The sequence below is a fragment of the Amphibalanus amphitrite genome, unplaced genomic scaffold (assembly GCF_019059575.1).
Source record: "Amphibalanus amphitrite isolate SeventyFive unplaced genomic scaffold, NRLGWU_Aamphi_draft 000176F_arrow, whole genome shotgun sequence".
Classification (NCBI taxonomy): Eukaryota; Metazoa; Arthropoda; class Thecostraca; order Balanomorpha; family Balanidae; genus Amphibalanus; species Amphibalanus amphitrite.
The window spans coordinates 235,490-262,959 of NW_024881671.1; the positions used below are offsets into that span (position 1 = coordinate 235,490).

Consider the following 27,470-nt stretch of genomic DNA (forward strand, 5'->3'; position numbering starts at 1 on the left):
GACGCAGGTGTGAGGGTCACCGCGGCCCCGAGTTAGAGTGCCACTGTGCAGTGTGCGCGTCACGGCGGAGGCATGGGAAGCTAAGAGGGATGAATCGCCACCCGTAACGAAATGGTCGAAAAGGGCACCATATCATTTCTAACCAGGATACCAAACGTGATTAGCTATCTACGCTACCGCTAACCTAGACTGAATGTTGATTCAGCGACGGTGTTCCCACCCGGACAAAGTGTGCTCGCCCTCCGGCCGATTCACTTGTCCGGTGTGTCCTCCTCCCCCCCCCCCCTGCTATCCGAGGGCGCAGGTGCTCGACGCGGGTGCATGCGTCAGTGCACTCTAAAACATAACACCACGCGTGATGCCTGTGTTTAACGCTCGCCGGCACAGGCCATTTTGCGTCCTTCGACAGCACAAGGGGGGGGGGGGTACGACCCCCTCGCGTTTGGCCCCTGATCGAGCTAGAGTTTCGCGAAAAAAAAACGAGTGTGTTGCCCGTCACGAGAGGAAGCTGATGATACCCAATTTTAAGGTCCTAGGTCATCGGTTGACACTTGACCTTCCAGGTCAGGTCAATGACTCAAAAGTCGGGAAAATCGGGACCTGTTAAAACGTCGTAAGCTGTGGCTGATAAAAGGTTTTTCGAGGTGTTTATCACGAATATCGTGTTGGTTTTGATCAGAGATGATGTCATTAAGCGTTTAGGCCAGGTCAGGTCAACCAGCCTAGGGGTCGTGACGGGTATTCGTAGTACCTACGTGTCAACCGCCTCTGAAAGCTTCGTAACATGTTACGAAGGCACCAAAATTACTTAATAAATGTCCAAATGGTTGCTAAATTCGAATTCAGCAAAAAGAAAACTAGCCAAGAATCATGTTAAACTCGAAAAAGTGAACCGAGGTCACCAAAGGTCAAAGACCTGACCTGACCTTCAGGTGACCTTGACATCCACCCTAATGCATGGGAGCAACATCATATCACATGTTGAACGTTTGCAGCCACGAAAAACTTGCAAACGCGCGCGGCTAATGCGAGCCAACATACGCCGAATCTCGATTCCGGCCAAACATGGTCTCGGAAAGTAGGTCACAGGTCAAAGGTCCTTTGGGTCAGGGTCATGAACTTTTCAGGGACAGGTGTAACATTGATTAAAGGGACTATCCCACCTTTAACATGGGGTTTGAGTTGAGATAGCCAAGTTTGCGGCGAGGTTCAGAAACCACTATCTATCTAGGTTGCAACCCCCGCGGCCTCTTGGTGTTGAAGAAATTCGTTCCCTTCATTTGAAAATGGGCCTTGTACAAGGCCCTATCTTCAACATGGAGCGACCGTTAGTGTGACGTCACCTCGTTTAGTCATTCTGATTTAAATGGGTTTGTTCGTTGAAAAATCGCTTAAAACTTGGTCTGAACTTTGTTGTGGTGCCTACAGAGTAAAAAGAATCAGCTTTATGACAGTAATGTGGCCTGGGGAAGGAGGTAATTTTGGGCTGTGACGTCACATATTTGAAAGTTTGTGTTTGGAATATGGGAAGCCTAAGATGTTTAATGAAAAATAAATGCCAGAACCGTGTTCCTGGTCATCCAATCTATAAAGTCGGGCACAATTTAACTGGTTTTAACAACATTTTAGAAGGTGGGATAGTCCCTTTAATGCGAGGGTAGGGGAGAGTGGGGAAAGATGCCCAGGGTTTTACTATGTCATATATTATTCGAAAATGACGATGGGAAAGCAAAAACTTGGAGTTTCAACGGAAGCCGACATCGTTTTTCTCCAAAAATATCACACTTTCGTGCCTGAAATATTATTACTTATTTTTGCTATTAAGCATTTTCCTGAAGAAGTGAAAGGGGGCATCTTACCCCACAGGGTGGGAGAGACGCCCCCTGACGTTGGGAAAGATGCCCCCTGCACTATAAGTGACATAAATGGGCACGTGAATCGCCTGAACGAATCAGTAGTCCTTTCGAGCCTGCAGTACCTAGACACCAAACGTCATCATAAGGGCCCGCAAAAGTAGTCGTAAGGGGCTTCAGAGGTCATCGTTAGGGCCATCATAGTCCAGCGCGGCCAAACAAGCCTCCGTGGTGGCGTTCGGAGACCACTGTGGGGCTCTTATAGGTCTTCATGATGCTTGAGGGCCCTCGAGCCCATCGTGGGGACCTCCGATGCCAGTGCGGCCCGTGGGGCCAACGTGGGAGCCCTCAAAGGATGTCGTGATGGGCCCTGGAGCCAATAATTGGGCCCACAGAGGCCGTCGTGAGGGCTCTCAGAGTCAGATGCCGCCCAAAAAGTGGCTATGTGGGCCGAGAGACCGGCATGGGGAGCACCCGACCGCACTGGACTCTCAATAGTCCCAGATCGGCTTTTGTCTACATCACAAGTATGTAATAAATGATTTGACGGGCTGTTTGAAGGACAGCCTACGGATTTAGGGGGGCGTCTTTCCCCATCAGGACAGGGGGCATCTTACCCCAAGGTACCGAAGTAACATTAAATCAGTACAATTTGTTAGCCATAAAACTACACCATGAAACAAACTGTTTGGGACACAGTACCCGCATGCTAATGTATCACGACTATAGCAAGGGACGCAAAAATTATTTACCTTCTTTGATATTTACAATGTTCTGACCAGGGCTGCGGAGTCGATGGATTTACGGCGACTCCGACTCCGACTCTGACTCCGGCTTTCAAAAACCAACTCCGACTCCGACTCCGACTCCGGGCAGAAATGTCGACTCCGATCGACTCCAACTCCCGACTCCGACTCCGCACACCTGGCAGGGCTGCGGAGTCGACAGATTTTCGGTGACTCCGACTCCGACTCCGGCTGGGGTTTCCAATATCGACTCCGACTCCGACTCCGACTCCGGTCACAACTGTCGACTCCGACCGACTCCGACTCCGACTCCGACTCCGACTCCGCAGACCTGGTTCTGACACCAAAATATATTTTGAAAGCAGCAAATAAAAAACATGCAGTCATCAGCCAGCCGTTGCCCAACTGAGCTTCGCATTTTTTTTGTGCCGTTAACAAGGCAGGCTTCCGCTTTACGCTAAGAACATTAATTTCCAGGTCCGATTCTTTGTTTCGTCGCTAGAGGGGGTGGGGCGTCTTTCCCACCCTGGGCATCTTACCCCACTCTCCCCTACTGTAGTTTTGTCGCGATCGGCCGCTTTTTACTTGAATTATTTGCAAAAAACCTTAGGGGGCTGCATCAGCCCCTCCCCATGTCCTCGCCCCGTTGGGGGGGGGGGGGTTATTTGCCCCCCACACTCCGCGTTAGAGGTAGTGTGCCAGCTTTCTTGGACCATATGGAGTTAATGACCCGGATAAGGAGAACCGGATTTTTAGAACTTATCCATACCTTCAAAACTCATGGAAACGTCTTAAATTCTTCAAATTTTGAGTACCCCAGTGCGAAATTCGCCCCGACGGGTTGTCGGTCGTACCCCAACCACATTTCACACCACTATGAACAATAAATGCACACACTAAAATCGCTATTACCGATAGGCTCATCCAATCAAGTTTCGATAAACCCGTTCATCATCATCTCCTGCGGTTTCGAACAAACCTGTTAGGTGGCTTCTGATGCTCGTCGAGGTCCGAATTTCCAAATACGCTGGTGCGTCGGGCCGCGCGCTCTGACTTCGGCCAAGAAAAATGCGTCAGCTGATCTTTGTCATTTCTGCCACTTGCGTGTGGTGAAATGGGGTCATAACTTAAGAGACGGCTGTTTCATATCAATTATTTTACATAAAATCATATTTCAAACCACAAATTAATGTTCGACAGCCAAATTAAAGAAACAATACCAATACAGGCTTACAGTTTAACCTTCGCCCTGGTGGGGGGGGGGGGCCATTTTGGCCCCCCCCTGTGGTTTTTCAGCGATAACTCAGAAACCACTTGAGTTAGCGCCCTGAAACTTTGTATAGCTGTTTATTCAACATTTTTACATCATGTCCTTTTTTTGGGGGCTCGGGTCACTGTCAGGTCAGGTCAGGTCACAAGGTCACCAAAACTGACACCACCTCTAAAAAAGTTCAAAGCTCTCTCAAAGGCACAGCTTTTATCCGATCGATGTAAAATTTACAGTACTTGAAGATGTCACCCAGCTCTACAAAATGGCTATCTCGGATTTTTTATAAATGTGACCTAAGGTCAGGTCAGGTCATCGCTGCTCCCCATTATAAGTCAATGGGAGAATCGAAAGGTAGTTGTTTTTCAGCTAAATCGGGCGTGATTGTTCCTATATTTCGTTATTGAAGTGTCTTGGGTCAGCAAATCACAGCCCATGTGAAACCATTTGCTTGTGACCTCGCTGAGGTCACGCTAGGTCATCTCCCTGGTCACCAGAGGTCACCAGCGGTTTTTCTGCACTTACTTGTTATTGAATAGAGATAGAGACTCCGTTCGACGTTTATCGTGTTTGTCTCGTCAATGCGGATCGAATGATATGCAGCATGACCTATTTCGGTAAGGTCATGACCTTGACCTGAGGTCAAATTTTCAAAATGACCTTCCGAGGTCAAACTATATATCATTCGACGCGTCTCGACGAGCCAAGCACGATGGTGCATGAATCGTTTCTCTATTTTCTCGTGAATGCATGCTATAGTTAAAAACATTTTCAACGAAATTTGCCAAGTTGACCTTGCATGACCTCTGTAGGCCAAACCGTTGAGCTGAGGTCAAATCTGACGAACCTTGGCGAAAGAGCTTGAAAAGAGCTATCGATTGCTTTTTTCCGCGGCTCTCTAGCTCTTCTAGTTTCCGAGCTACAGCGGAATATGTCCGGCAACACCGAAAACACTGAAATTTGACCTATGATGACCTCTAGCGACCTCAATATTGACCTTAGCGAAAAAATGACCGAAATACTTTCGAACGTACTTGTTATGGGCTTTCGTTTGCTTTTTTCCGCGTCTTCCTAGCCCTCTTCGTTTTCGAGTTAGACGGGGGGGGGTCATTTTGGCCCCCCCCCCCACCAGGGCGAAGGTGGCTCAGACCCACACCAGGGCGCGGGTTAAGTTCGACATTGCGTTGTCTACGATTAGACAGCTGAAAACTTATTCCCGTACGTCGTAACTCTATGTCAGCCCACTACAGTTGTTATACATATCGAAAAACCGATAAAATTTTAGGCAAAAAAGGCACTATTTCAGGCCCATTTTTGATTTTTTGCGATATTAGGTAAAAATAGAAGCTTCTTATCCTAGGAAAAATAAAATGGGAAATCATTGGAAGGTGGCACACTACCTTTAAACGCCCCCAGCCGATAACTCGAGAACCAATAGGCGCAGCGAAACGCACGAGGCGGCAAACGAAAGAACGCGACGAGACGCTTCAGATGAGTATTTTAGAGTTAAATTTTGAGGTCACAGGTCGGGTCAAGGTCAGGTCAAACACCTGAAATCGGGCTTTCAGTAGCATGGACTTCAGGACTTCGCAATGGGCGCCTCTCGTCATAAACTTTGTCAAAACGGTGCACAATCCTTCACATAAGGCCTACAAGAGTGTCAAATCCATGTAGGGGTCAGTCAAGCATAGGTCAGGGTCAAGGTCAGGTCAACCGGGTAGGCACATATCCCCGAAAATCAAAACTGATGTTCGCAGCCTGTGACACTTGTTTTATAATTTATGGGTAATTTGGGGCGTAGAACACGATGGTGACATTCATTTTATCATATGTGTACGTGTTTGGCTAAAAAAGTCCAATTTAAGAAATGCATGTGTCATGGTCGTAAAGTAGTCACGCGAAATTGCCAAGATTCAGTTTAAGATTTTGGAAAATGAGGAACGATAATCAAAAATCGAAGATCGCCATTTGATTGTTCATGGTATTGGCAGTCTAATAGCGTTTACGGCATGTCTGTATGTCTATTCTGTGATTTTATATGATTTTTTGAACATATACCGTTTTTGGTCGAAACTCAGAAATTATGACGTCACTAAAACCTCGATATCTCAAAAATTTTCAGACCGATTTTTTAAAGCTTTGTCACAATAAACTTCAATCAATTCCCTACAGGTATCCAAAATTTGGCGCGCCGTTTTTATGCTATGGCGCGGCGAAAAGAGTGGAGGCGTTTAACGCCCCCCCCCCCCCCAGCAACTCGCGGGCCATTTTGGCCCCCCTGTGGTTTTTCTTAAATAGCGAGAAAACGGCGGCGCGCAGCGACGCCAAATTTTGGGTACCTTACCGGGCATCGATTTGACACCTTCACACAAAATTTCAAGTCACAGGTCACCTCAGGTCAGGAGTCATTGAGGTCAAACTGAGGTCATGTTCGAGTAAAAATGAGCAAAAAACATGACATCTTGAAACGCTCACCAATTCTACAGTTACCAAGCAATTTTAAAGTCCTTTATGTGGTTGTGTAGAGAAAAGACGGCGCTACAAAACTGCTATCTCAGATTTTCGAAATTTTGAGATTTTGACCCCCAAAAATAAAAAAATGATTTTTTTTAGAAAAACTCAAAAAATTTCCCAAAAAAATTTCAAATTTCGAAAAACGGAATATATGTGATAGTCCCTGCGGCCTGCACTCTTCGATATACATACCAAATTTCAGATCGATATCTCTTTTTTTGGCCAAGTTAGAGCGAAAAAACTGTTAAAAATTGATGACGTCAAATTTTTTAACTCAATTTTTAGCAATTATAGACCTCGTAGCGCAAAACGAAGACCACCATTGAACTCCCCGTGACGAGCTGCATCGAATCGATACCCATTTTATGCAAAAATATCAACTTTGAAATTTGACCTAATTTGACCTGACCTTGACCAAAACGTGACCTAAGCTGGCCCAAAAGTCTGTCTGACCCACATAATCGCATTTGTCATGTAAAATGGACCATAAAACATGTATCACACGACACTTTCATATTGTGACCCCCCCCCCCCCCCCAGTGACCTGACCTGGTATCAGTGACCTCAAATAGCAAAATATGTGTTTGAAGAACATTTTCCCATCGATGATTTTCAATGAAATGCATTTTACTTGATTTTACAACGCGTTTCTTGAAATGCCTGTAAACGGTGAAAATTCGACCTTTGACCTGACCTGTGACGTCATCGGTTTGACCGAGGTCAATAAAATTGGGTCACAAGGTAGTTCCCTGTTGGGGCTATCCAACGCCGTTTGCCGCTTGTCGCTATGTTGCGTGGTTCTCGAGATCTTAGGGGGGGGCAAAATGCCCCCCCCCATCAGACCGCGTTGCTCGGCAGACCCATCAGGGCGCGGGTTAACAAGCCCCCCCCCCCAGCAACTCGCGGGTTAACTTTCTTAATATGGTCATGTAGAGAAAAGACGGCGCTACAAAACTATTTTCTCGGATTTTCAAAATTTTGGGATCTTGACCCCAAAAATTAAGAGTTGATCTTTTTAAGAAAAACTAAAAAAATCCTAAAAGTTTTTAGAATTTCGAATAAACGAAATATATGTGGTAGACCCTGATCTCTTCTATCTACATGCCAAATTGTAAATCAATACCTCCTTTTTTGGCCAAGCTAGGTATAGCGTAGAAACTGTTCAAAATTGATGACGTTTAATTTTTGAACTCAATTTTTAGCAATTATAGAACACCTAGCGCAAAACAATGACCACCAGGCACCATTGAATTTCCCGTGACGAGCTGCATCGAATCGATACTCATTTTATGCGAAAATATCAACTTTGAAATCTGACCTAATTTGACCTGTCACCTGACATTGATCTGACCTTCACCAGAACATAATCTCAACTGACGCCAAAGGCTGCCTGACCCACATAATCGCATTTGGCATGTAAAATGGACCATGAAACATGCATCACATGATATTTTCATATTGTGACCCTCGCTGACCTGACCTGGTATCAGTGACCTCAAATAGCAAAATATGTGTTTGACGAATGACCCCATCGATGTTTTTCAATGAAATGCATTTTACTCGATTGTACAACACATTTCTTGAAATGCCTGTAAACTGTGAAAATTCGTCATTTGACATAACCTGTGACGTCATCGGTCTGACCGAGGTCAATGAAATTGATTGGGTCACAAGGTAGTTTCCCGTTGGGGCTATCCAACACCGTTTGCTGCTTGTCGCTATGTTGCGTGGTTCTCGAGATCTTAGGGGGAGGGGGGCAAAATGTCCCCCCCCCCCCCCAACAGGGCGCGTTGCTCGGAAGACCCCAACGGGGCGCGGGTTACCGTTAATGCCGACAAAGCCCGTAGGTAAATGAGTTATAGCTAAGAATCGGATGGGATTTGCTGTATGCTTTGCGGCACAGCATACTATCAGGCGCTCGCTGCTGCCACCTAGTGGCAAGAGTCGCAACTTACAGTCGACCGTCCTTGAACGACCGTCCGACCGTCTGTTGCATAATTTCTTTTATGGTTATCTTGGTTGCATTGCATTGGGCTTTATTGTTCATGCGTTGCTGGAGATATCGATGTAACGCAATTAGTGGGTCCTGATAAGCGCGAAGGAAATGATCTACGTGAGGCCGCGCATGTGACTATCAAATAAGTGGTAACTCTATACGCACTTTTGACGATGTCATGACGTCACACAATGGAAAAGTTTGATGCAATACCAGCTTGGTGCTAGATTTCTGTTAGGCGGACGGGCCACCGTTACCAGTGATCATTAGGTGCGCGGGCGGTGCCTTCCATCAGAGTACAGCATTGCTCACAGCGCACTAGGATATCCAGAGGTATGCAATGCATTAATCAATAGTCCTACGGTTCTGCGCTCAGAAGCCGAACCACAGTTCCCACATCTACGAAGAGTGCGGTCGGTCACAGATCTTTGATTTGCGTTCATACCCCACACCGACGGCTGAATTCTCGAATAGAAAGGCGCAAGTGGCCTTAGAGCACCATGGGAAAGAATTACGAACCATGATTCGTACAGCCCAATGCCAGATACAAAAGCACATTGAAACTTTTCATCGTAGAAGTTGATTACATGCATGGATCACTTCGAAGCCGTGCTGGGTAGCCACAGAGGGAAAAGTTATGAACCAGGGCGGCCCATCCACCGGCATATGTGAGCCGCGCAACACCGCAGATGTATGTACGATACGAGTGCAGATTGTATCCCGAGTAACAGGGCCTCCTCTAACATGTTAACTGGGGGGGCCGCGGCCCCCCCAGTGGTGCCGCTGGCCCCCCCAGTGGAGCTGAAATCGCGTCACTGGGGGGCCACGCAGTTAAGCAAATCACGTAGAAAACCGAGGAAATTTCACTATAAGCTTACCAAACAAACAATCCAGACTATCTCCACGATCACCACGCTGCTAATTTTAGTTTCCTTATATCGTTGGTTTCTTATATACAGGGTTTTTTTTTACATATCCGCCTAGGATGAGCCGCGGAATGAGGTCAGACATTGCAGATTTTTTAATCGAACGCCGACTGAAGCCCGAACGGGGCATCATTTTGAGAAGGAAACAGCCCAAAGTCCGAACGGTCGCCCTCTATAGTCTCATTCAGTCAAGCGCTTACGGTTCAACACGGAGAAGTATTATGTTTTTTTTTTCGGGAGACGGGTTTATTCTTGAACAGAAAATTTTTCTATGAGCAAATAAGAGTGCGGCTGAGCTTTATAGCACGATATAAAAGTTTTTTTCAGTGTTTTGGACTAGCAGCGATAAGCCCTCTCACTTATTGAGGGGTATGAATTATGTTAGACCCCACCCCTAGGTTTTTTGCGAATAACTCGCATAAAAAGTGACCCAGCGTGGCAAATGTAGGTATTATCGTCAGATTGCTTCAATTCTACACATTTCCTGACAATGTAATTACCCTGTTCCCTAACCCCCATTCTCATTGACCTGTGGCCTGTTTCTTGAGTCATTTTCAGACAAGTAGCTTTTTAGGATGGTGAGCTGTTTTCAGGCAGGTAGCCGTTGGTTTCCAGCGTTTGGAAAATCGATACCTAAGCCCTCACTTTTTCTGCGGACGGTTAGAGTCCTTACGAACTGCTGTGCCGTTTAATACTTTTTTTAATAAAGGCATTTTTTCATTTTCGGAAAGCCGGAAATTTTCGTCGATTTCGGACGCTGCGGGGAATATTTACCCCAAATGTCACCCTGCCCGTGCCGGTCTGGATCCACCGGTATAGGGTCAGGTGGCCTACTATTTCTTTTTTTTTTCAAAATAAAAATAAAAATCATGGCATCAGGGCTGTGAGGAAATAAGTGGCCTAAATCCGATGAGAAAACCGGATTTGGGGGTACCTTAGGTTTGGCTTCTGAGCCTCCGGCCCCCCCCCCCCCCCAGTGGAAATTCCTTAGAGGAGGCCCTGCCGAGTAATACACGAAGAACACGTCGATAGATGTCGCCTGCGCTCAGGACAGCACCCCGACCTGACTGGCGAGCCTCAGGCACATGACACTAGCAAGCGCGAGTAAAAGGAGCTCACAGGAGGGTGATCATCGGCGAGAGGTCGCCGAGCAGCATGACCGTAATTGTTTCGCTTGTAGCTCAATTCAGCCATCCAACTAGACCGGAGTCTGGTGCACATTTACGATAGTGTGTGAAAATAGGCCCGAATAAAAGTATAAACAGGAGCCCTATCGTCGGTGGTGTCGGCACAGCAATGAGGTTTAATCAACATGAAGCCTAATCCTCGTCATTTGATCCGTTTCATCCATTTGGTCTCATGACTGAATCCCCGCCATCCAAAAAAAGAACGAAGTGGCATTTCTTATTTATTTTCATCGGCGTTGCATGATTCAGAACTTGGCGAATGACTTTTTCGAGCCGGAGCTCTTGACGACCTTGAGCACGTTGAAGCGAACGGTCTTGCTCAGAGGCCGGCACTCGCCCACGGTCACCGTGTCGCCGATCTTCACGTCCCTGAGAACAGAGAACGGGATGTGTCATCGGGGCAAATGGTACAGACGGAGATTCGAAACAGCACCCATACAATGCAGTGATGCGGAAATGTTACGCACAAATATGGTCCTTTTCAATTTTTTGACGAGCCTTTTCACGAATGTAGCAAAAAAAAAAGATTTTCAGGACACTTGGTTTAGATACAAGGTCACACGTTTTCTATAACCTTAGCACATATCCCTGGAGTACATTACTGTTTGGGGAGCCATTTCGACAATCAGCATTGAACACAACTATTCCGGCGTGGTGTGTTTCATTCGAGTCATTCAGGAAAACGGATTGAACACTGAAGTTAGCGTTCTGCAAAACAGTTAGTCACTTTGCCAAACTTCGGCATTGAGCGAGCCAGCTCGGCACATGACGAATAGTTTCGACCATTGACGATTTGTTTTGCACAATGTTGAGCCAATCGTTCAATGTCGAGTTATAGAGGAAGATCGCCGAATAGTTTTGCACAATGGTGATTCTTTGTGACCATCCGACCATTTGTAGCACCACCTATATGGCGAGTGTGTACAAATGTTTTGCCCAATGGTCAAAAGCTAGCGCAAAAAGGTGTATAAGGACGATGACAGTTGCTTTATAATGAACGGTCTCAAGCGACCTGGACTGATGCACCCGACCACAAAGGATTTAGCGGCACCTGTTAAGGCCTGGCTAGTGGCTACACTATGCGTTTTCTGCTTGCGTTTTTGCGGGTTTGCGTTTATTGCGTAATATCGTTCTAGAAAAGTTATAAATTATAATTTTTACATTAGTTATAAACAAAACTTCATATAGCTCTTATTTTAACTAAAATGTCATAAAAAAGATCGCAAAAACATAATACCTATCGTTATTTTTCAAGAACGATATTACGCAAAACACGCAAAAAACGCACGCAGAAAACACGTAGTGTAGCCAGGCCTAAATAGTTTAAAGGGACCATCCCACCTTAACATTAGTTTTGAGTTGAGATAGCCAAGTTTGCGGCCAGGATCAGAAACCACCATTTATCCTGGTCGCAACCCCCGCAGCTTTATGGTGTTCAAGAAATTTCTTCCCTTTACTTGCAGGGTGGGACCAGCTTAGTCCCTATCTCTTAACCATTAGCGGTTTTTTGATGACGTCAGCAGTCATTTCAACGCCCGCCATTCCTTGAACCCGAGTTTTGCTGACCTTGAGCTCCCTTTTTTATCAACGTGAAATCCGCGTCGTCGGCGCTGAGGAAGCCTATTGCTTTTCATTTTAATTTGAATATTAGAAGATACCCACCACTGGAACTTGGACTGATATTATACCAAGGCCGAAGATGATCAAGCTGCCTGCTATATCTGGAGCTTGGTGTTCAACTTCAACATGGAATAAAAAACAAAATATCAAAGCAAACTGGATATGGTACTGCAAGTTAAAGTCCAAAGAAATTTGAAGAGCTGACAATTGACATTAATTCTTTTCCTGCAAGGTTTCCATATGGAGATCACAGTCACACCATGAAGAAAATGAAGAAATATTTTTGGTGTTAACAGTTGAAAGGGGATTTATCTTCCAGTTTTGACGAAAGACGCTGCTGACTGTCTTTGGAAAAGGATGTCGGCATGAGGTGCAATTGTGCTTGTGAAGTGGTTATAACTGGTCTTTTCACAGTATTAAATTAAATGTGCCATTGCAGCCAAGTGTGTTATCATGTAAGGTAAAATCAAAACTACAATGTTGGTTTTACGAGCATTGAGAAGGCTGGTAGGTAACACCTGCCTGTGCGCGTAAATCATGCTGCCAGAGTATTCTAAATTAATTTTATCATACACTTTTGTTGTCCAGAATGGTTGCACTATTGTTTGGTATCATATTATTCCATGTAAATATGGTAGTGTTAAGTCCGACCAACATGTTACCAGATTTGAAGCTGTTACGTTACCTAAGTACCTGTTTTTTACTGGCGTGGTGAATGTCACCTGGATTTTGTTTTGAGGTGCAGACCGTAACTCTGACTACATGGGTTTGAAGCTATTATCTATTCTGTTTTTACTGGCCTGGTGAATGGCGACTGATGTTGTCCGTGGATGGCACTGAAACAAATTTTGAGTGTTTTGTACAGTGTTTTAATACAATGCTGAGGGCTGAAAGTTGTCTTGTTTAGAGTGGTGAAAGTTCAGGATATGCCAGCCACCATGGTGGGTCAGAGTTAAATGTGTTGCAGTCAGTTCGGCTTCGGCAAGCACACGGATGGGCATACGCATCAAGACCTGCTCTGCCATACTTTCAGCCAATTTTACCTAGGTAGGTCTTTTCTTTTTTCTGCCAAAAGCTATGACATTGTGAATTTCAGCACTGTGGCCTGTGTGTAGCTTTCAGGAAAGCAATTCTAAATAAAGCTCTGATAAAGTGCAAAATCAGCAATGCAGCCCTCTATTACATTTTCTACAACATCTTACTTGTTCCCTGCATGGAGAGAAAAATGCAATGTTATGAATTCGTTTATTCACATAATTTGACAAGCATGCAGTTACCTGCTACTATCACTGCACAAAACAGAGCAGAAAACATCAGTTGATCAAACACAAGACATAACAGAAGTTTACAACATAGGGCTGCCGAACCTGCTTCCTCCCACCACAGTTGATGCCATTTCCTAGCCTGGCTTGATGTGAGCACTGAATAGCTGCTTTGTCTAATTACAGCTCACTACCATTCAACTTAAACTACTCTCTTTAAAGTAAGAGTGAGAGCGTTCAGTGTTCATAGCAGCTCGACAGACGACAGACAACAAACATCTTGACAAACCAACCAGTATTTGATTTGGCTAATGATTTATGTGCTTGTTGTATCATGGCCAAACTACTTTAACAGCAATAATCCCTGTTTCATCTTGATCTTGCTTTTATTTCCATTTGAACTCAGATCTTGAAACAATCATCTGAAGTGATATCAGATACTGGCTTCTGTTTCTCTTGAAAGCAAGTTAAAACAACAATGATAAACTAAGGCAGGAGATGTGAGTTGTGGCAGTAGATTTTTGATTCAACATATGTCAACCTTATATTGCTTGAGACCTCTGTGACAGACAAACAAATATTTATAGTTTTTTGATAGTTTGGATTCTTGGCTTGATTTAGCAGATCAGCTGTGAACCTTGACTTTGAAATCACATAAATGTCATGGTACCCGAACGAATCCTCGCATGACATTTCTTCGTAGCACAATTTTTCGTCCGCATTTCTTCGTCTACAAATCTTCGTCGGTGCATTTATTTGTCCCTCAATGCTTACTCTTGCACATATTTGCGTTGAAGAAGAATTGCGAGCCGATTTTCATATACCCTGGTGCGAGACAAAGTAATGCGATAGGTACGAATAAATGCCCTGACGAAGATTTGCAGACGAAGAATTGCGGGTAAATGTCAAGTTTAAGTCCTAAGAAGATTTCATTGATAAATTTTTCATATTCTTACATTATTTGACATCCTGAATCCAAAAATGATACTCATATGTCTCGCAAATAAAAGAAAAAAACATAATCAAACCTGACCTAACCTTACCTACTTACCTATAACCTACCAACCTACAACCTACAAACCTACCCTAACCTAACCTAACCTACAAACCTACCTACCTACAACCTAAAACCTACAAACCTACAACCTAACTTAACCTAAAACCTAAAATTATTGCTGTTTCATATTTGTATCAAAAGCGCCACAATTGTAGTTAGGACCTAAACTTGACATATACCGAATTGCGATACGAAGAAATGCCATAAGAATCCTTTATTGGCCATCATATATTGACCTTGATAAGATAAACGCATCATTCGCGCAATATTTGTCGCACTTTGATACCAAACTTTTGCTTCCAAATGCCGACGTAAAGAAAACCTTTATGTGACGTCATAGAAACAGCGGATTTCCCAAAAAGTAAACAAAAATAAAAGTCTTATATCTCGAAAACGGGTGAATATTTTCCGGTAAAATTTGGTAGATGTTCATTTTCGCTCTTTGTGATTCACGCTACATCACTTTTATGCCAATTCATTAACTTTTTTGAAGGTGGGAGGGTCCCTTTAAGGACGCCATTTAATTGCGTCCCAGAAAAGCTATTTCTGGCACCTAAAAGCTGACTCGCCCCAAAATTGGTCCTCTTGGTGGATACCAGCACCAATCATGGAAAATGACCTTAATTAGCTGTTTCTGGCACCTATTCATCGGTACGCCTTACTCTTTTTTTCTGAATCTGGCACCTAAATGCTGAGCGTAGCACCAATCTAGTAGAAAAATGAACTACTGGCTGGTAGAATCATGTTGTTCTGGTATAATGACCCCTGGAGTCTAGCCTAAAGGTTGCCAGTGCAGCTACACTCTAAGACAGCCCCGTAGTGATCTCAGCATTGTATATGACGTTTAAGTAAGCAAATAATATTGATTTGTTTGAAAAAACAATGTCATTTAAATATTTAAAAGCATTTATTTGTAATGCTTAAAGGGAAACATTTTTGTGAGTAATTGTCTCGATTTTGACCATTAAAACGGGTATTGTATTTTTTGACGTCATCAAATAGCTCCAAAAAAGAAATGTAATGTTTTCATCCCGTTCAAGGCCGCTGAAGAAACGCGGGATCTTGCGTGGGACATTGTCCGTTGTTTGCCGCGCAGAGTTGTGCCGTGGTTGTGCCTTTTTCATCCGTTTCTTACTTATGTCATATGTGTGCATAAAGCTTTGATTTTGTTTTTGGTTATTGTGTGGCCGGTCAGTCAAACGCCCCTGTAGAAACCGGATGCTGCGTTTGATCGAGATGGAGTCAGACGATGATTGCAGAAAGCTAATAATATTGAAAAGAGGGCCGGTTGCGTGGCATGTCTGTTCAGAGTTTACATTTTGCTTTACTCCAGTTTATGACCTGAGAGCCTGGCTGGAAGTGACGGATCCAAACTTTTCACGTTAAAATGGCTGAGGGTGCAATAATCTCTAGTCTCTACATAGCGGGCTGGTATAGGAGCGTCTTGCTATACTGCACCATAGCTGGCTAGTGATTCTCTTTTGGCTAGAAATGGCATTAATCATTATCTCTACTGGCGAAAATGGCACTTGACATCACCGAATGCAACGTTCATGTTTGTTAGGATACATAAAATCGGGAAGATTACGCGAATTAGGTAGGCAAACGTGGAATAAAATAAGTGCTGGATGTTTTGGTTTTGGTGCTGAATCAGCAAACAGCAAATACGGAGTTCAACTAGACGATCTGGCAACTTTAGGCTGTGTGGAAGCAATTAGGTGCCAGATTCAGATATTAGGGTCGAATAAGCATTTTGGGGCTGATCAGCAATTAGGTGCCAGAAACAGCTTTTTAGGGACCAGAAACAAATATTCCCCATAGTTTAATCGCTTAATAGTTACGCTTATATTTAGTCAAAAACCTCTCAGCTCAGCTAACCGTTAAAATGATGACGGCAAAACATTTCTCAATAGCAATTACTATACGGCCATTAATTACAGAAAAATTTCGCGAAGGGCAGTTTGGCATTGCAGCACTAAAAATGAGGGATTATTTTCACACAAAAAATATCAGCTTCGGTGACCTCCAATGACCAAATTATCTATCTGAGTTAGTTCAAGTTCAAGTAAATGTATTTTGAATAATTCCATTGCATGATTTAGTATTTGATTATGAGCAAAACTCATTAATGACTGTCTCACATTTTCAAACCGCTATGAACCTCCCACTTTGAACTGGCGTTAAACAAGCTATTGGGGAATTATGTGTTCAAACAAACTCCAGCACAGAGAAGAACATTAGGAGTCTCAGACAGGTTAACGCAATGCAGATGACGATTTATCTGCACTGGCGAGTCTCGGCAAGACAGCATGCACATATATAGCTAAACTTTATCTAATGAAGAAAACCTAGCCTCTTGCAACCAAAGAAAATGAACGGTTTGAAAAGCAAAGTAGTATTTGTTGTGATAGGCAAATACGGCGAGGACCACTCCACGCGGACCCGTAAAATACTAATCCTGTCACTCACCGGAAGCAGGGAGACATGTGGACGCTCATGTTCTTGTGGCGCTTCTCGAAGCGGTTGTACTTGCGGATGTAGTGCAGGTACTCGCGGCGGATGACGATGGTGCGCTGCATTTTCATCTTCTGCACGACGCCAGTCAGGATTCGGCCGCGGATCGACACGTTACCCGTGAACGGGCACTTCTTGTCAATGTACATGCCAGAGATGGCCTGTACAGCACAAAAACGACCAATGTTAGTGTCTTGGAGGCTGGAGCAGATGTAAGCCACAAATCAGCACAAAACAATGTTACAAACTGGAAAGTGACTGTAAAAACTCAAACATCATAACAAAATGTGGATATAATACAACCAGCAAAATACTTCTGGTTCTCATATCATATTCACGTAAGCAGCTCGCTAAATTCATTTAAACAACACTAAATGAATCTTACCTCACGAGGAGTCTTGAAACCAAGACCAACATTTCTGTGGTATCTGAGGGCTTTTCCACCCTTCTGTCCCTTCTTGTTCAGGTTAATAGTGGGCTGGTGCTGGAAAGCCCTCTCAGTCTGTAGGAAGAAAACAAGCAAGTAAACTTTTGCTATGGCAATCATGAGTCACTACATAAACTTATTTCTACTCATTATGAAACAGCCTATTCTTGAATGAGATGTTCAAAATAAAAACTCCAATTATCAAAGGGGACTGGTTCAGAGTCTAGCAACTGGTGGTAAGGCCTTGCTACCTACTAATTTATTAGGCAGTGAATTTTATTGCATTGTATGCTAGACTGCAAAGCATAGTACCTGCAAGCCAGATGTACACCCAGTTTGATGTGAGTGCATGCCTAGCTAGTAGGGATGCAACCTCCATTAGACTGCCAATATTATGCATAATTAATTGGCTATCTTTTATGTTTTATCATCCTACCTTTTCCAAAATCAAAATCAACTGAACTCAACTTATGCAATTTCTTGTGGCTACTGTCTTCATGACACAATGATGAATTAATTTCTTTAAAGGGACTATCCCACCTTCTAAAATGTTGTTAAAACCAGTTAAATTGTGCCCGACTTTATAGATTGGATGGCTAGGAACACGGTTCTGGCATTTATTTTTCATTAAACATCTTAGGCTTCCCATATTCCAAACACAAACTTTCAAATATGTGACGTCACAGCCCAAAATTACCTCCTTCCCCAGGCCACATTACTGTCATAAAGCTGATTCTTTTTACTCTGTAGGCACCATCACAAAGTTCAGACCAAGTTTTAAGCGATTTTTCAACGAACAAACCCATTTAAATCAGAATGACTAAACGAGGTGACGTCACACTAACGGTCGCTCAATGTTGAAGATAGGGCCTTGTACAAGGCCCATTTTCAAATGAAGGGAACAAATTTCTTCAACACCAAGAGGCCGCGGGGGTTGCAACCTAGATAGATAGTGGTTTCTGAACCTCGCCACAAACTTGGCTATCTCAACTCAAACCCCATGTTAAAGGTGGGATAGTCCCTTTAATCAATCTTTTTTTTTACCAAACAAGTACCATTATGCTAAATCATTCTCACCATTTAGTCATATGCCTTAAAGTATCTAGTGCCTACCCATGAAATAGGTATGTCATATGCTGTGAATACCAGCAGCTTTGATTTTCATGGATAGGTATGTTTTTACCTGATTAATCTGACCTATCCTCAACTGACCCCTACATGGATCCACTCCTTTAGCACCTCTATGGAAGAAAGTACAGCCTCTACAAGATTTATGATAAGAGATGCCCAGTAGAGTTCTTAAGTCCATGTTGCTAAAAGTAATGGACCATTTCAGATGTTTCGTAATTCGTATAACCTTGAACCAGCCTGTGACTTCAGAATTCAGCTTTCAAGCGTTCATTTGAAGTGTCTCTTCCAGTTCTTTCACTTGCCGCCTTGTGCATTTTGATGTGCCTATTGGCTCTCGAGCTATTGGCTAGAAGTGTATAACACCCTCACACAGCTAATGGTAGGTGGCAATGTACCCCAGTGACTGCCAAATTAAAAGTTAAGACATCAACATCAGCTCTCAGCATACACAACATAAGTTACCAATTCATGCTTAAGCACCTAGGCCAGGCCCTGCACCCGATATTCACAAATGTATGCCTTTGTGTGGCGACCAAGGAGGCCCAGTGCCAGTGCATGCAAGAAATTTCAAAAACTACCATACTTTGCAGTCTACTAGGGACTTAAAAACTATTCAAATGAAATTAGGCGCAATCCAGGATATAAGTAACATCAATTGCATTCTAAGATATAGGTACTCCACATCAGTTGGGGAAACTACGAGGAGCCAAACAAAAATTGGATTAGCCAATCAACAGCTGGAGTGGGCGGGGCGATGACCATATATGGTCATAAAATCAGACAACTTCATCTTTTCAATGCATCCTAGCATTCAAATGAAAAAAATAAGGCATAAGAATGTTTTTTAACCACACAAGGCCCACACTCACTCGGTGCACAATTAACCGGCGGCTCTAAATCGCAGAGTTACAACACAAGGTCAATCAGTGATTGGCAAATATGGCGGATTGAAACAGACGCGCCAAAAAATGTAAGCAGTACCGTGGTTTAAAAATGTCATTATTTTTATTATTTTGTTTATGGTTTTTCTAATTGTGGTTAAGTTATTATTTTAGAATTAAATATCTTTGTTTATTGTAATTAAATTAAATCTTTTAACAATTTTCTTTCAAAACACCAATCCATTTATTGACTTGGCCAGCTGATTGTGACGCCCTGAACCTGCAGAAAAGCCGTTTTCCTATCGTCATTTTCGAGCCAATTCGCCGAGTTCAATCAAATCACGCTAATTCCAAGTGGAAAATGGAAGCCTTTTCTCTCTGATAAGTGGACGCGATACCGCAAGTACCGGCTTGTTATACCGTTTTTCACCTTTAGCAGCGGGGGCTGCATTTATGCCCATATATGGTCATCAAAAGTCCATTTATTGACCAATCAATTTTTTGATTTTCGCCTTGTAGTTTCCCCAACTGACATAAAATACGAAAATGTAGGCAGAGTTCAACCGATAACGCTGAAAACGGATTATAACATCATCTGAATTGGGCCAAACAGCTAAGATTCAACGATCCATAATTTGCGAATTCCGAGAAAAATATCAATTACGGTTGTAATGGATAACTTAACCAAAACAATAGTTTAAATGAAGATTGTTTACCTGATGGTCGAGAGTCGCCATGATTGCAACCAAAAGGACGTTTACAGCGTTGGGAAAGAACATCAGAAAAATATATTTTCGAGGTATTTTTACCTTAATGTGCAATAATACAGGGCACTTTTAACAAAATCCTTCAAATTGAATAGTTTAAATGATAGAATGATTAATAGCTAACTGGCTTAATAAAAAAGCAATATATAAAACATCAAATCTAGAAACCAAGATTACTTTACTACTCTCTAGAAACACTTTGCAAAAAAAAACTAAACTTTATGCTACCATATCCTGGGAAATGGTAGCAATAGTCCCAAACAAAAACAGCGCAACATAGACAAAACAAGATTTTTTTGTGTTGTGGTTGTGGTGTTAGGGGAGCATTCCGGTCTAGGGGTAAGATACTTGCCTGTAGATTCGGCCATCCGGGTTCGATTCCCGGGCGATGCACGTGGCATTGCCGCTACCTGACCGCTTGGAACAGCGTGAGAGTTCCGGTTAGCACCTTGGTCCACTGGATGTGGTGCTAAACCCAAACCAACCAACCAACCGTTGTGGTGTTGTGGTGTGGGTGTATTGGTATGCCGTGTTTTTGACACAGTTCAATATATAGGGTTTATATTGTTTTCTTCTATGTTTATCGCTCGGTAGTGTCCAGAATTATTCAATCTGTCATGTTAACACCGCAAGAATATTGATCACGGCTTTGGCCTTTTGGATAAGAAGGTGAGGTTCAATCACTGAACTCAATACCTAATGCTCATACTTAATACCTAACGTGCGTTTACATTTCATGCCTTCACCTGGACCTTTACCTACCTTCAGTTCACGTTTCAGTTTGAATGGATTTAAATTTAAGTTTCAGTGAAACTTGATAAAGTTTCAGTGAAACCTGATATTGTTCTTAGATTAATTGATTCATATCTGAGCTTATTGGCTTTTAACTTTTAATATGTGAGATGGTGCTTTTTGCCATGATGAGTATGGATATAAAAATGCAAAAATGATCAATAACTTGGCAGAAATGTGAAACTTGTCCCCACATGTGCATGCTGGAAGTTGGAACCCCTACACACAGGGCTGCGGAGTCTGAGCTGGAGTCAGAGTCGGTCAGAGTTAGCAGTTTTGCCAGGAGTCAGAATAAGAGTCACTTAAATCTTACTGTCTGACACTGACTCCAAAGTCCAAGTTATTAGTTAACACTGCGTGGCTCAAAGTCATGTCTTATGCCTGGGCCCTGTTCGGTCGCAGTTTTTTATCAGCAGGCTGCTAGCCAGCATGCTGCTATTTCTTGGCTCCTCATTGGCCAAATTCACGTGGTCTGTTCATTTGACCAATGAGAGGCCAATAAGCCGTCCAGCCGAGGCCTAGTCGACGTCGGGCCGAGATCGTTTGCCGAGAATTTGAGCCGAGATGACTTTGGGCCGACGTCGGCCCGACATCTCCCCCCTGTCAACCCGACGCTCAGCCGACGTTCAGCCGGGTTACGTACAGCCCACGTCTCCACGCTATCAACCTGAGGTACAACCGACGTTGGACCTTGGTTGGACCGACGCCCAGCCGAGGCACTACGGACGTTCAGCCGACATCCAATCCGACGTCGGCATGCCGATGCCGAGATGCCGACGCTACCCCGATGTTTGCCGACGCCGGGCCGACGTTGGCATATTTACTGGGCACTGGGCAGGCAGATTTCAAAGGCTGAAGTGCCAGGATTTAATTTGCTTGGGCATTCTGTATCCAAATCATGATTTGAGGCTCCCTATTTGGATTGTCATCAGTTGGTGACAGAGGTCGCAGTCAATTGAAGTTTGTTGAGCGGGACAGGCTGTGTCTGGCTTTGATGGGTATAGTTCATGTTTTTCATGTTTGTTCACTCGGTGCGCTTGTATGTGTACTCGATCGATGAATGGGTTTGTCACCCGGAGGACCACATAAAAATGTTGTTCATTTATGTGTAAATGTCAATGCTAGATTGCTTTGGAAGTGGCCAAATGATCAGAACATGTCCATCGCACGTCGTCGGGCCCTAGGTTGTACACCGACAGAGTCCCGTCCAAGACTGGTTGTACTCGTTAGGCCATACTGGCTAAGTCGCACACTGGTCCGTGTCGCACTGGCGGAGTCCCGTACAAGACTGGTCTCAGCCTTCATAGGTACTTTCTCAACACGTGGCCATGAGAACTAGGACAGGACAGGAGCCAGATGACATACGAGGGGGTTCCCAAAAGAAACGGATATTGTTTCATATATGTTTATTCACTGATCCCTACACATCGTCACTCATATCATTCTTAAAGTACTCTCCCTGCGAGACAATGCACCTATGCAGACGCGTTTTCCAGCTCTCAAAGCAGCTCTGGAACTCTTGCAAGGTGATGCCTTGCAGAGCCATCGTCGTTTTTGCTTTTACCTTATCAAAGTCGTCGAAATGGTTTCCCTTGAGGTCTTTTTCATTCTGGGGACCAGGAAAAGGTCACAGGGTGCCAAATCCGGTGAATAGGGAGGGTGGATCCGTGGGGTCATGCATTTTTTTGTCCAAAATTGTCTGACACTCAAGGCGGTGTGCGCTGGCACACTGTCGCGATGAAATCACCACTCCCCGCTTCGCCACCTGTCGGGGAGTTTTCGTCTCACCGTGTTTCACACACGCCGCAGAACGTCCAAGTAAAACGTCTGATTGGCAGTTTGACCAGGGAGGAACAATTTCCTTTTGCACACTTCCCTTTGCATCGAAAAAACAAATCAGCATTGTCTTGACATTTGACTTCACTTGGCAAGCTTTTTTGGGGCGCTTTTGGGATAACATTTGACCACTTTTGAAGTGCGAAAATCATTCATAAACCCGCGTCTTGCTCACGGCAGCATATTTGTATGCTACTTGAAGCATTGGAACCGTTTCAGTCGCGGACTTCCCCAGCAGGAAACAAAATTTCACAGATGCGCGTTGTTGCTCAGTTCCGCTATGCATAAAAAACGACGGATTGGGCGGGAGTGCTTCAATAAATACGTGCGCCACGCGGCCGCGCCTCTTTATTTCGTCACCTCACGGTGCAGACTAAGTCCCAGGGGCCAGACTGGTTTGCCCCTAGCAGGGCAATGCCGAGCTACAACTGGCTTGGCCTACAGAGAACGATTCCCGTTACTTTTGGGTACCCCCTCGTACGTGCGCCGGCGCGGCGGATTAAGTAGGTACACTCGGGGGCATATTGATGTTCCACCACTCCCTACCCATCGGGCTCCCATGTCTCAGCACTGGCTGCTGCTAGTGTTGCCTGCCCTCAGCACTGGTCAGCACTGCCTGCCAGTGCCAGTGCTGCCAGTGCTGCCACTGGCAGCAGCCAGTGCTGAGCCATGGGAGCCCGATAGGTGGGGAGTTGTGGAACATCAATCTGCCCCCGAGTGTACCGGCCGTCTCCTTCTTTGCACATCAACAGGCATTGTACCTTCATTCAGCTTTTAAACTCTCCTGATACCCAGTAATTACCTTGACATGATCAGACAGTAGGGGTCAGAGCCTATGAAGTATGCAACTAGGTATGTGTAACAAATTTCAACATACATCTGAAACTTTTGAAACGGGATAGAAGAAACATTGGAACTTGAAAGTGTTTAACTTGCAGTCATTGACTGATAAATAGTTTTGTTGCCCTATCGGAGGCAAACTCCTTTTGGATTTTGTTTGAATGGCATTCTGTATTTTATGCTTCAGATCCAGATGGTACGAGTCAGCGGGGTGTGCTGGTCCACAGCACGCCGAGTCGTTGTCACCGGTCTGGGGCTTGTCACACCACTCGGCTGCGGCTCGCAACATGTCTGGGACAGGTGAGAACCACAAAAGGCAGCTTGTTTGCCTGTTTTACGTTGGTATTCTGATGCCATTTTGATGGTTGTGTATTCAATAGTTGCGTCCTGACCGCTGGGTGGTTGTTAGGCTGTGTCGCGGTGATGTCGGCATTGTGCCGCTTGCCGGCCCCGAGTTCGCGGGTCTGCCCAGTCGGGTGGCCGGCCTGGTGCCCGAGGGCTCGGCGGCCGGCCAGCTGAACCTCGCCGACCATTTCGCCGCCTCGGAGCGCCGCTCGCTCAGTCGCGCCACCTGTCTGGCGGTGGTGGCGGCGGAGGAGGCCGCTCGCAGCGCTGGCTGGCGGCCGCGCACCGAAACCGAACAGGTGCGTCCGCTGTGTCGGCATGGACCGTGGGTTGAACGGGAATAGGTAATCAAATTACTTGGTGTTTTTCTAAGTACAACGCTAAACCCTATTTATTGCTTTTTGTAGAATCATGTATACGATGCATCTTTAGTTTCTGGCAGTTTGCCATTGGAAAGAGGCAGATTAAAAATGTAGACATTATTCAGTTTATTCACCTTTTTATATTTCATTGTAACGATTCAGCATTGTGTGTTACCGGCGGCATAACTTTGTTCGAGCCTCAAATGTGTCTCCGGGCTGGACAGGCAACTTTATCTCATGCGGGCTGCTCCCTTGGAGCGGCACCGCTGCTCCCGAGGGAGCGCACCCCGTAGCCGGGTGCAGGGAGTGCCTTGGGGCTGGGTGGCCTGTCCTCTGGACGGGCTCAGCCCCGGCGACTCACTAGGGTGCCTGCCCAGACCAATGTCTCCCCCTATATCCTATCATCCTCCCGGCTCTGAAATGGTCCCATTGGACCGAAAGGGCCTAACCCAACAAAACAAAATCAAATGTGTTTTATAGTTGCCTCTGCTAATCCAGTCACTGCGTCTATCCTACCCGACCAGGAGCGGACGGCTGTGTGCATCGGTATGGCCTCCCCGGACCTGGAGGACATCGCCGCCTCGGCGCGCCGGCTGCAGGAGCGCGGTGCGCGCGGCGTGTCGCCGCATTTCGCGGCCCGTATTCTGCACAACATGCCGGCCGGGCTGGTGGCCATCCGTCTGCGGTGCCGCGGCCCCAACCACGCCGCCTCCACCGCCTGCGCCACCGGCGCGCACGCCATCGGTGACGCGCTGCGCCTACTGCGTGCCGGCGCCGCCGACGCGGCCTTCTGCGGCGCCGCTGACGCCGGCGTCTCGCCGCTCGCCGTGGCCGGCTTCTCGCAGATGCGCGCGCTGAGCGTGCGGTCCAACGCTGCGCCGGCAGAGGCGTCGCGGCCGTTTGACGCGGCGCGCGACGGCTTTGTGATGGCGGAGGGCGCCGGTGTGCTGCTGCTGGAGACGCTGGAGCACGCGCGCCGCCGCGGCGGCCGGCCCATCGCCGAGCTGCTCGGCTGTGGCCTCTCCGGCGACGCGCGACACGTGACGGCGCCCTGCGAGGACGGCGACGGAGCGCGCCGCGCCATGGCCGCCGCCATGCGTGACGCTGGCGTCTCGCCGGGGGACGTGACGCACGTGAACGCGCACGCCACCGGCACGCCGCTGGGCGACCGCGCCGAGCTGGGCGCCGTGGCCGCGCTGCTGGCCGGCTCGCAGCCGCTGGTCACCTCGTGCAAAGGCTCGCTGGGCCACCTGCTGGCGGCGGCCGGCGCCGTGGAGGCCGCTGCCACGGCGCTCTCGTGCCGCTACGGCCTGGTGCCGCCGACAGCCAACCTCGCCCACCCGGAGCCGGTGGACGGGGTGCGGCTGGTGGTGCCGCCACGCGCGGCTCACTGGCGAACCGCCGGCCGCCGGGTGGCGCTCAAAAACTCATTCGGATTCGGTGGGACCAACACTAGCCTCTGCTTTGCCGAGTTTGTCGAGTGACTCGGCGTTGTTTGGGACAGCAACTGTGCTTTCCAATCTGTCTTGACCTCCCTCTAATAGTGATTAGCTGGGCAGGATATGGCGTGCATTGTGCAATGATAAGGTCATGCTGTGACGCTGGTCGGTGCCCGGTGAATTTCGCGATGTGCAACGCCCACAAGCTGCCTTTGTGAAAACAGCGAGTGTGGCCGTTACGTAATATTATAGTGTGTTTGACCGCATGCGTAGATTGGTTAACCACTAGTCAGTGATATTCCGATCAATTGTCCTGTTGGAATATTCGTTAGGTATGCTGTAGAAGATCCGCTGGCCCGAGCTTTATCAAACAATTTTGATGCTAAGAACGCATCAATGCTAATACTGGCTGAATGATGAGAATACCTGCAATGCCAGTTAATGTGGTATAAAGGAGGAAATGATTTCACAAAATAGACTCTTGAAAAGCATCAAGCTTTCTCTCAATTCGGCCCGTCGAAATGGAAGACACTATTCCTCACTGGCGTATGCGGGGGAGGGGGGCGTTTGGGGCACATGCCTCCCCCGCAGCGCCCGAAATCGCCGAACCTTTGCGGTTTTTCGAGAATAAAAGCAATTGTTTTGAATGACCTTACATATTTAACCTTTTTACATTCATGTACTTTTTTGTTTCACATAGATGAATTATCGGCCACAGGCTATGATCGCATTAATGCCAAATTTGAAGGAAAATAAATTCATCGGCAAATTCTAATATTTCTAAGAATTATACAAGAATGTATCCATCTTCAAAATAACTTCATCTAAAACAAAACAAAAAGTACATAGATGTAAAAACTTATTTTTGTAAGGTCGTTAAAAACAATTAAACGATTTAAGTGCCTTACATTCAGCAAGCTCTTAACGATTTATAAAACTTAACATCTCAGAAACTCTTTGACCAAGCGTCATCGCGCCTAAAGGCCTGGCTACACTATGCGTTTTCTGCGTGCGTTTTTTGCGAGTTTGCGTGATTTGCGGAATATCGTTCTAGAAAGAAACGACATTACGTTTTTGTCATATGTTTTTTACATAAACGTTTAATTAACCCTCGCGGGCCCGGGGGGGGCGTTTTTCGCCCCCCCCCCCCCTGGCGAATATTTGCGATAGCTCCCGAACGATTAGGGATAGGAAGGCGAAACTTTCAGTACCTTTTCTCCCATCCATTTGACATCTTCTGTAGTAAAAAATTTGGACCTAGCCCCCTTGATGACGTCACAAGGTCGATTTTTCTAAGCCCCTGCACGGCAAACTTCGGCGTCACAGACGCGAACTTCAAATAGCTGCTAAAAATAGAGTTTTAGAGATAAAGACAAATTACGAAAACGATTGTGTAGCGTTTGACCTAGAGAAAAATAGAAAAATAGTTTCGGTGACCTGAGGTCAGAGGGCAGGTCAACGACCCCGAAATGTGGCTTTAGTTTTTCGCAAATAACTTCGACAAAAATGGTCCTAGAGCTACGGCAGTGGCACCATCGCATTCGCCTTGTCAAGCCGCGTCGAATGATATATATTTTGTTTGGAAAAGGTCAAATTTTATGTTGACCTCATGTGACCTCGAATGACCCTTGGTTGACCTTGACACATGAAAGGTCGTTCATGATGAATTTGTACCCGCTGATCACGAATCTGGCATCTATTTTCCTCT

The 27,470-nt window shown here is 45.6% G+C and overlaps 2 protein-coding genes across 5 annotated transcripts; one reads left to right on the forward strand and one right to left on the reverse strand.

The window, feature by feature from the left end:
* The first annotated feature begins 32 nt into the window (after positions 1-32).
* LOC122383907 (3-oxoacyl-[acyl-carrier-protein] synthase, mitochondrial-like) lies at positions 33-26,253 on the forward strand. Of its 4 annotated transcripts, none has more exons than XM_043370778.1 (4): positions 33-103; positions 23,804-23,916; positions 24,026-24,260; positions 24,848-26,253. In XM_043370778.1, exons 2-4 carry the CDS (start codon positions 23,810-23,812, stop codon positions 25,805-25,807), a joined length of 1,302 nt encoding a protein of 433 aa, XP_043226713.1. In that variant the 5' UTR covers positions 33-103; positions 23,804-23,809; the 3' UTR covers positions 25,808-26,253. The 4 variants fall into 4 exon arrangements, with proteins under 4 accessions (XP_043226713.1, XP_043226710.1, XP_043226711.1 ...); XM_043370775.1 differs by lacking the exon at positions 33-103 and adding an exon at positions 20,475-20,817; XM_043370776.1 differs by lacking the exon at positions 33-103 and adding an exon at positions 22,137-23,283.
* LOC122383908 (40S ribosomal protein S11-like) lies at positions 10,694-20,279 on the reverse strand. The gene is made up of 4 exons (XM_043370779.1): positions 20,098-20,279; positions 17,328-17,444; positions 16,898-17,103; positions 10,694-10,858 (listed from the first exon to the last, which is right to left on the reverse strand). Exons 1-4 carry the CDS (start codon positions 20,158-20,160, stop codon positions 10,735-10,737), a joined length of 510 nt encoding a protein of 169 aa, XP_043226714.1. The 5' UTR covers positions 20,161-20,279; the 3' UTR covers positions 10,694-10,734.
* Positions 26,254-27,470: the final 1,217 nt, after the last annotated feature.

Bases quoted from the DNA above. Each gene is read 5' to 3' on its own strand.
- LOC122383908 (XM_043370779.1), bottom strand. From the start codon at position 20,160: ATGTTCTTTCCCAACGCTGTAAACGTCCTTTTGGTTGCAATCATGGCG. The intron at 17,445-20,097 runs GTAAACAATCTT...TTCTTCCTACAG, and splicing joins TGGCGACTCTCGACCATCAG to ACTGAGAGGGCTTTCCAGCA. The intron at 10,859-16,897 runs GTGAGTGACAGG...CTCTGTTCTCAG, and splicing joins CACATGTCTCCCTGCTTCCG to GGACGTGAAGATCGGCGACA.
- LOC122383907 (XM_043370778.1), top strand. From the start codon at position 23,810: ATGGTACGAGTCAGCGGGGTGTGCTGGTCCACAGCACGCCGAGTCGTT. The intron at 23,917-24,025 runs GTGAGAACCACA...GGTGGTTGTTAG, and splicing joins TCGCAACATGTCTGGGACAG to GCTGTGTCGCGGTGATGTCG. The intron at 24,261-24,847 runs GTGCGTCCGCTG...CTACCCGACCAG, and splicing joins CGCGCACCGAAACCGAACAG to GAGCGGACGGCTGTGTGCAT.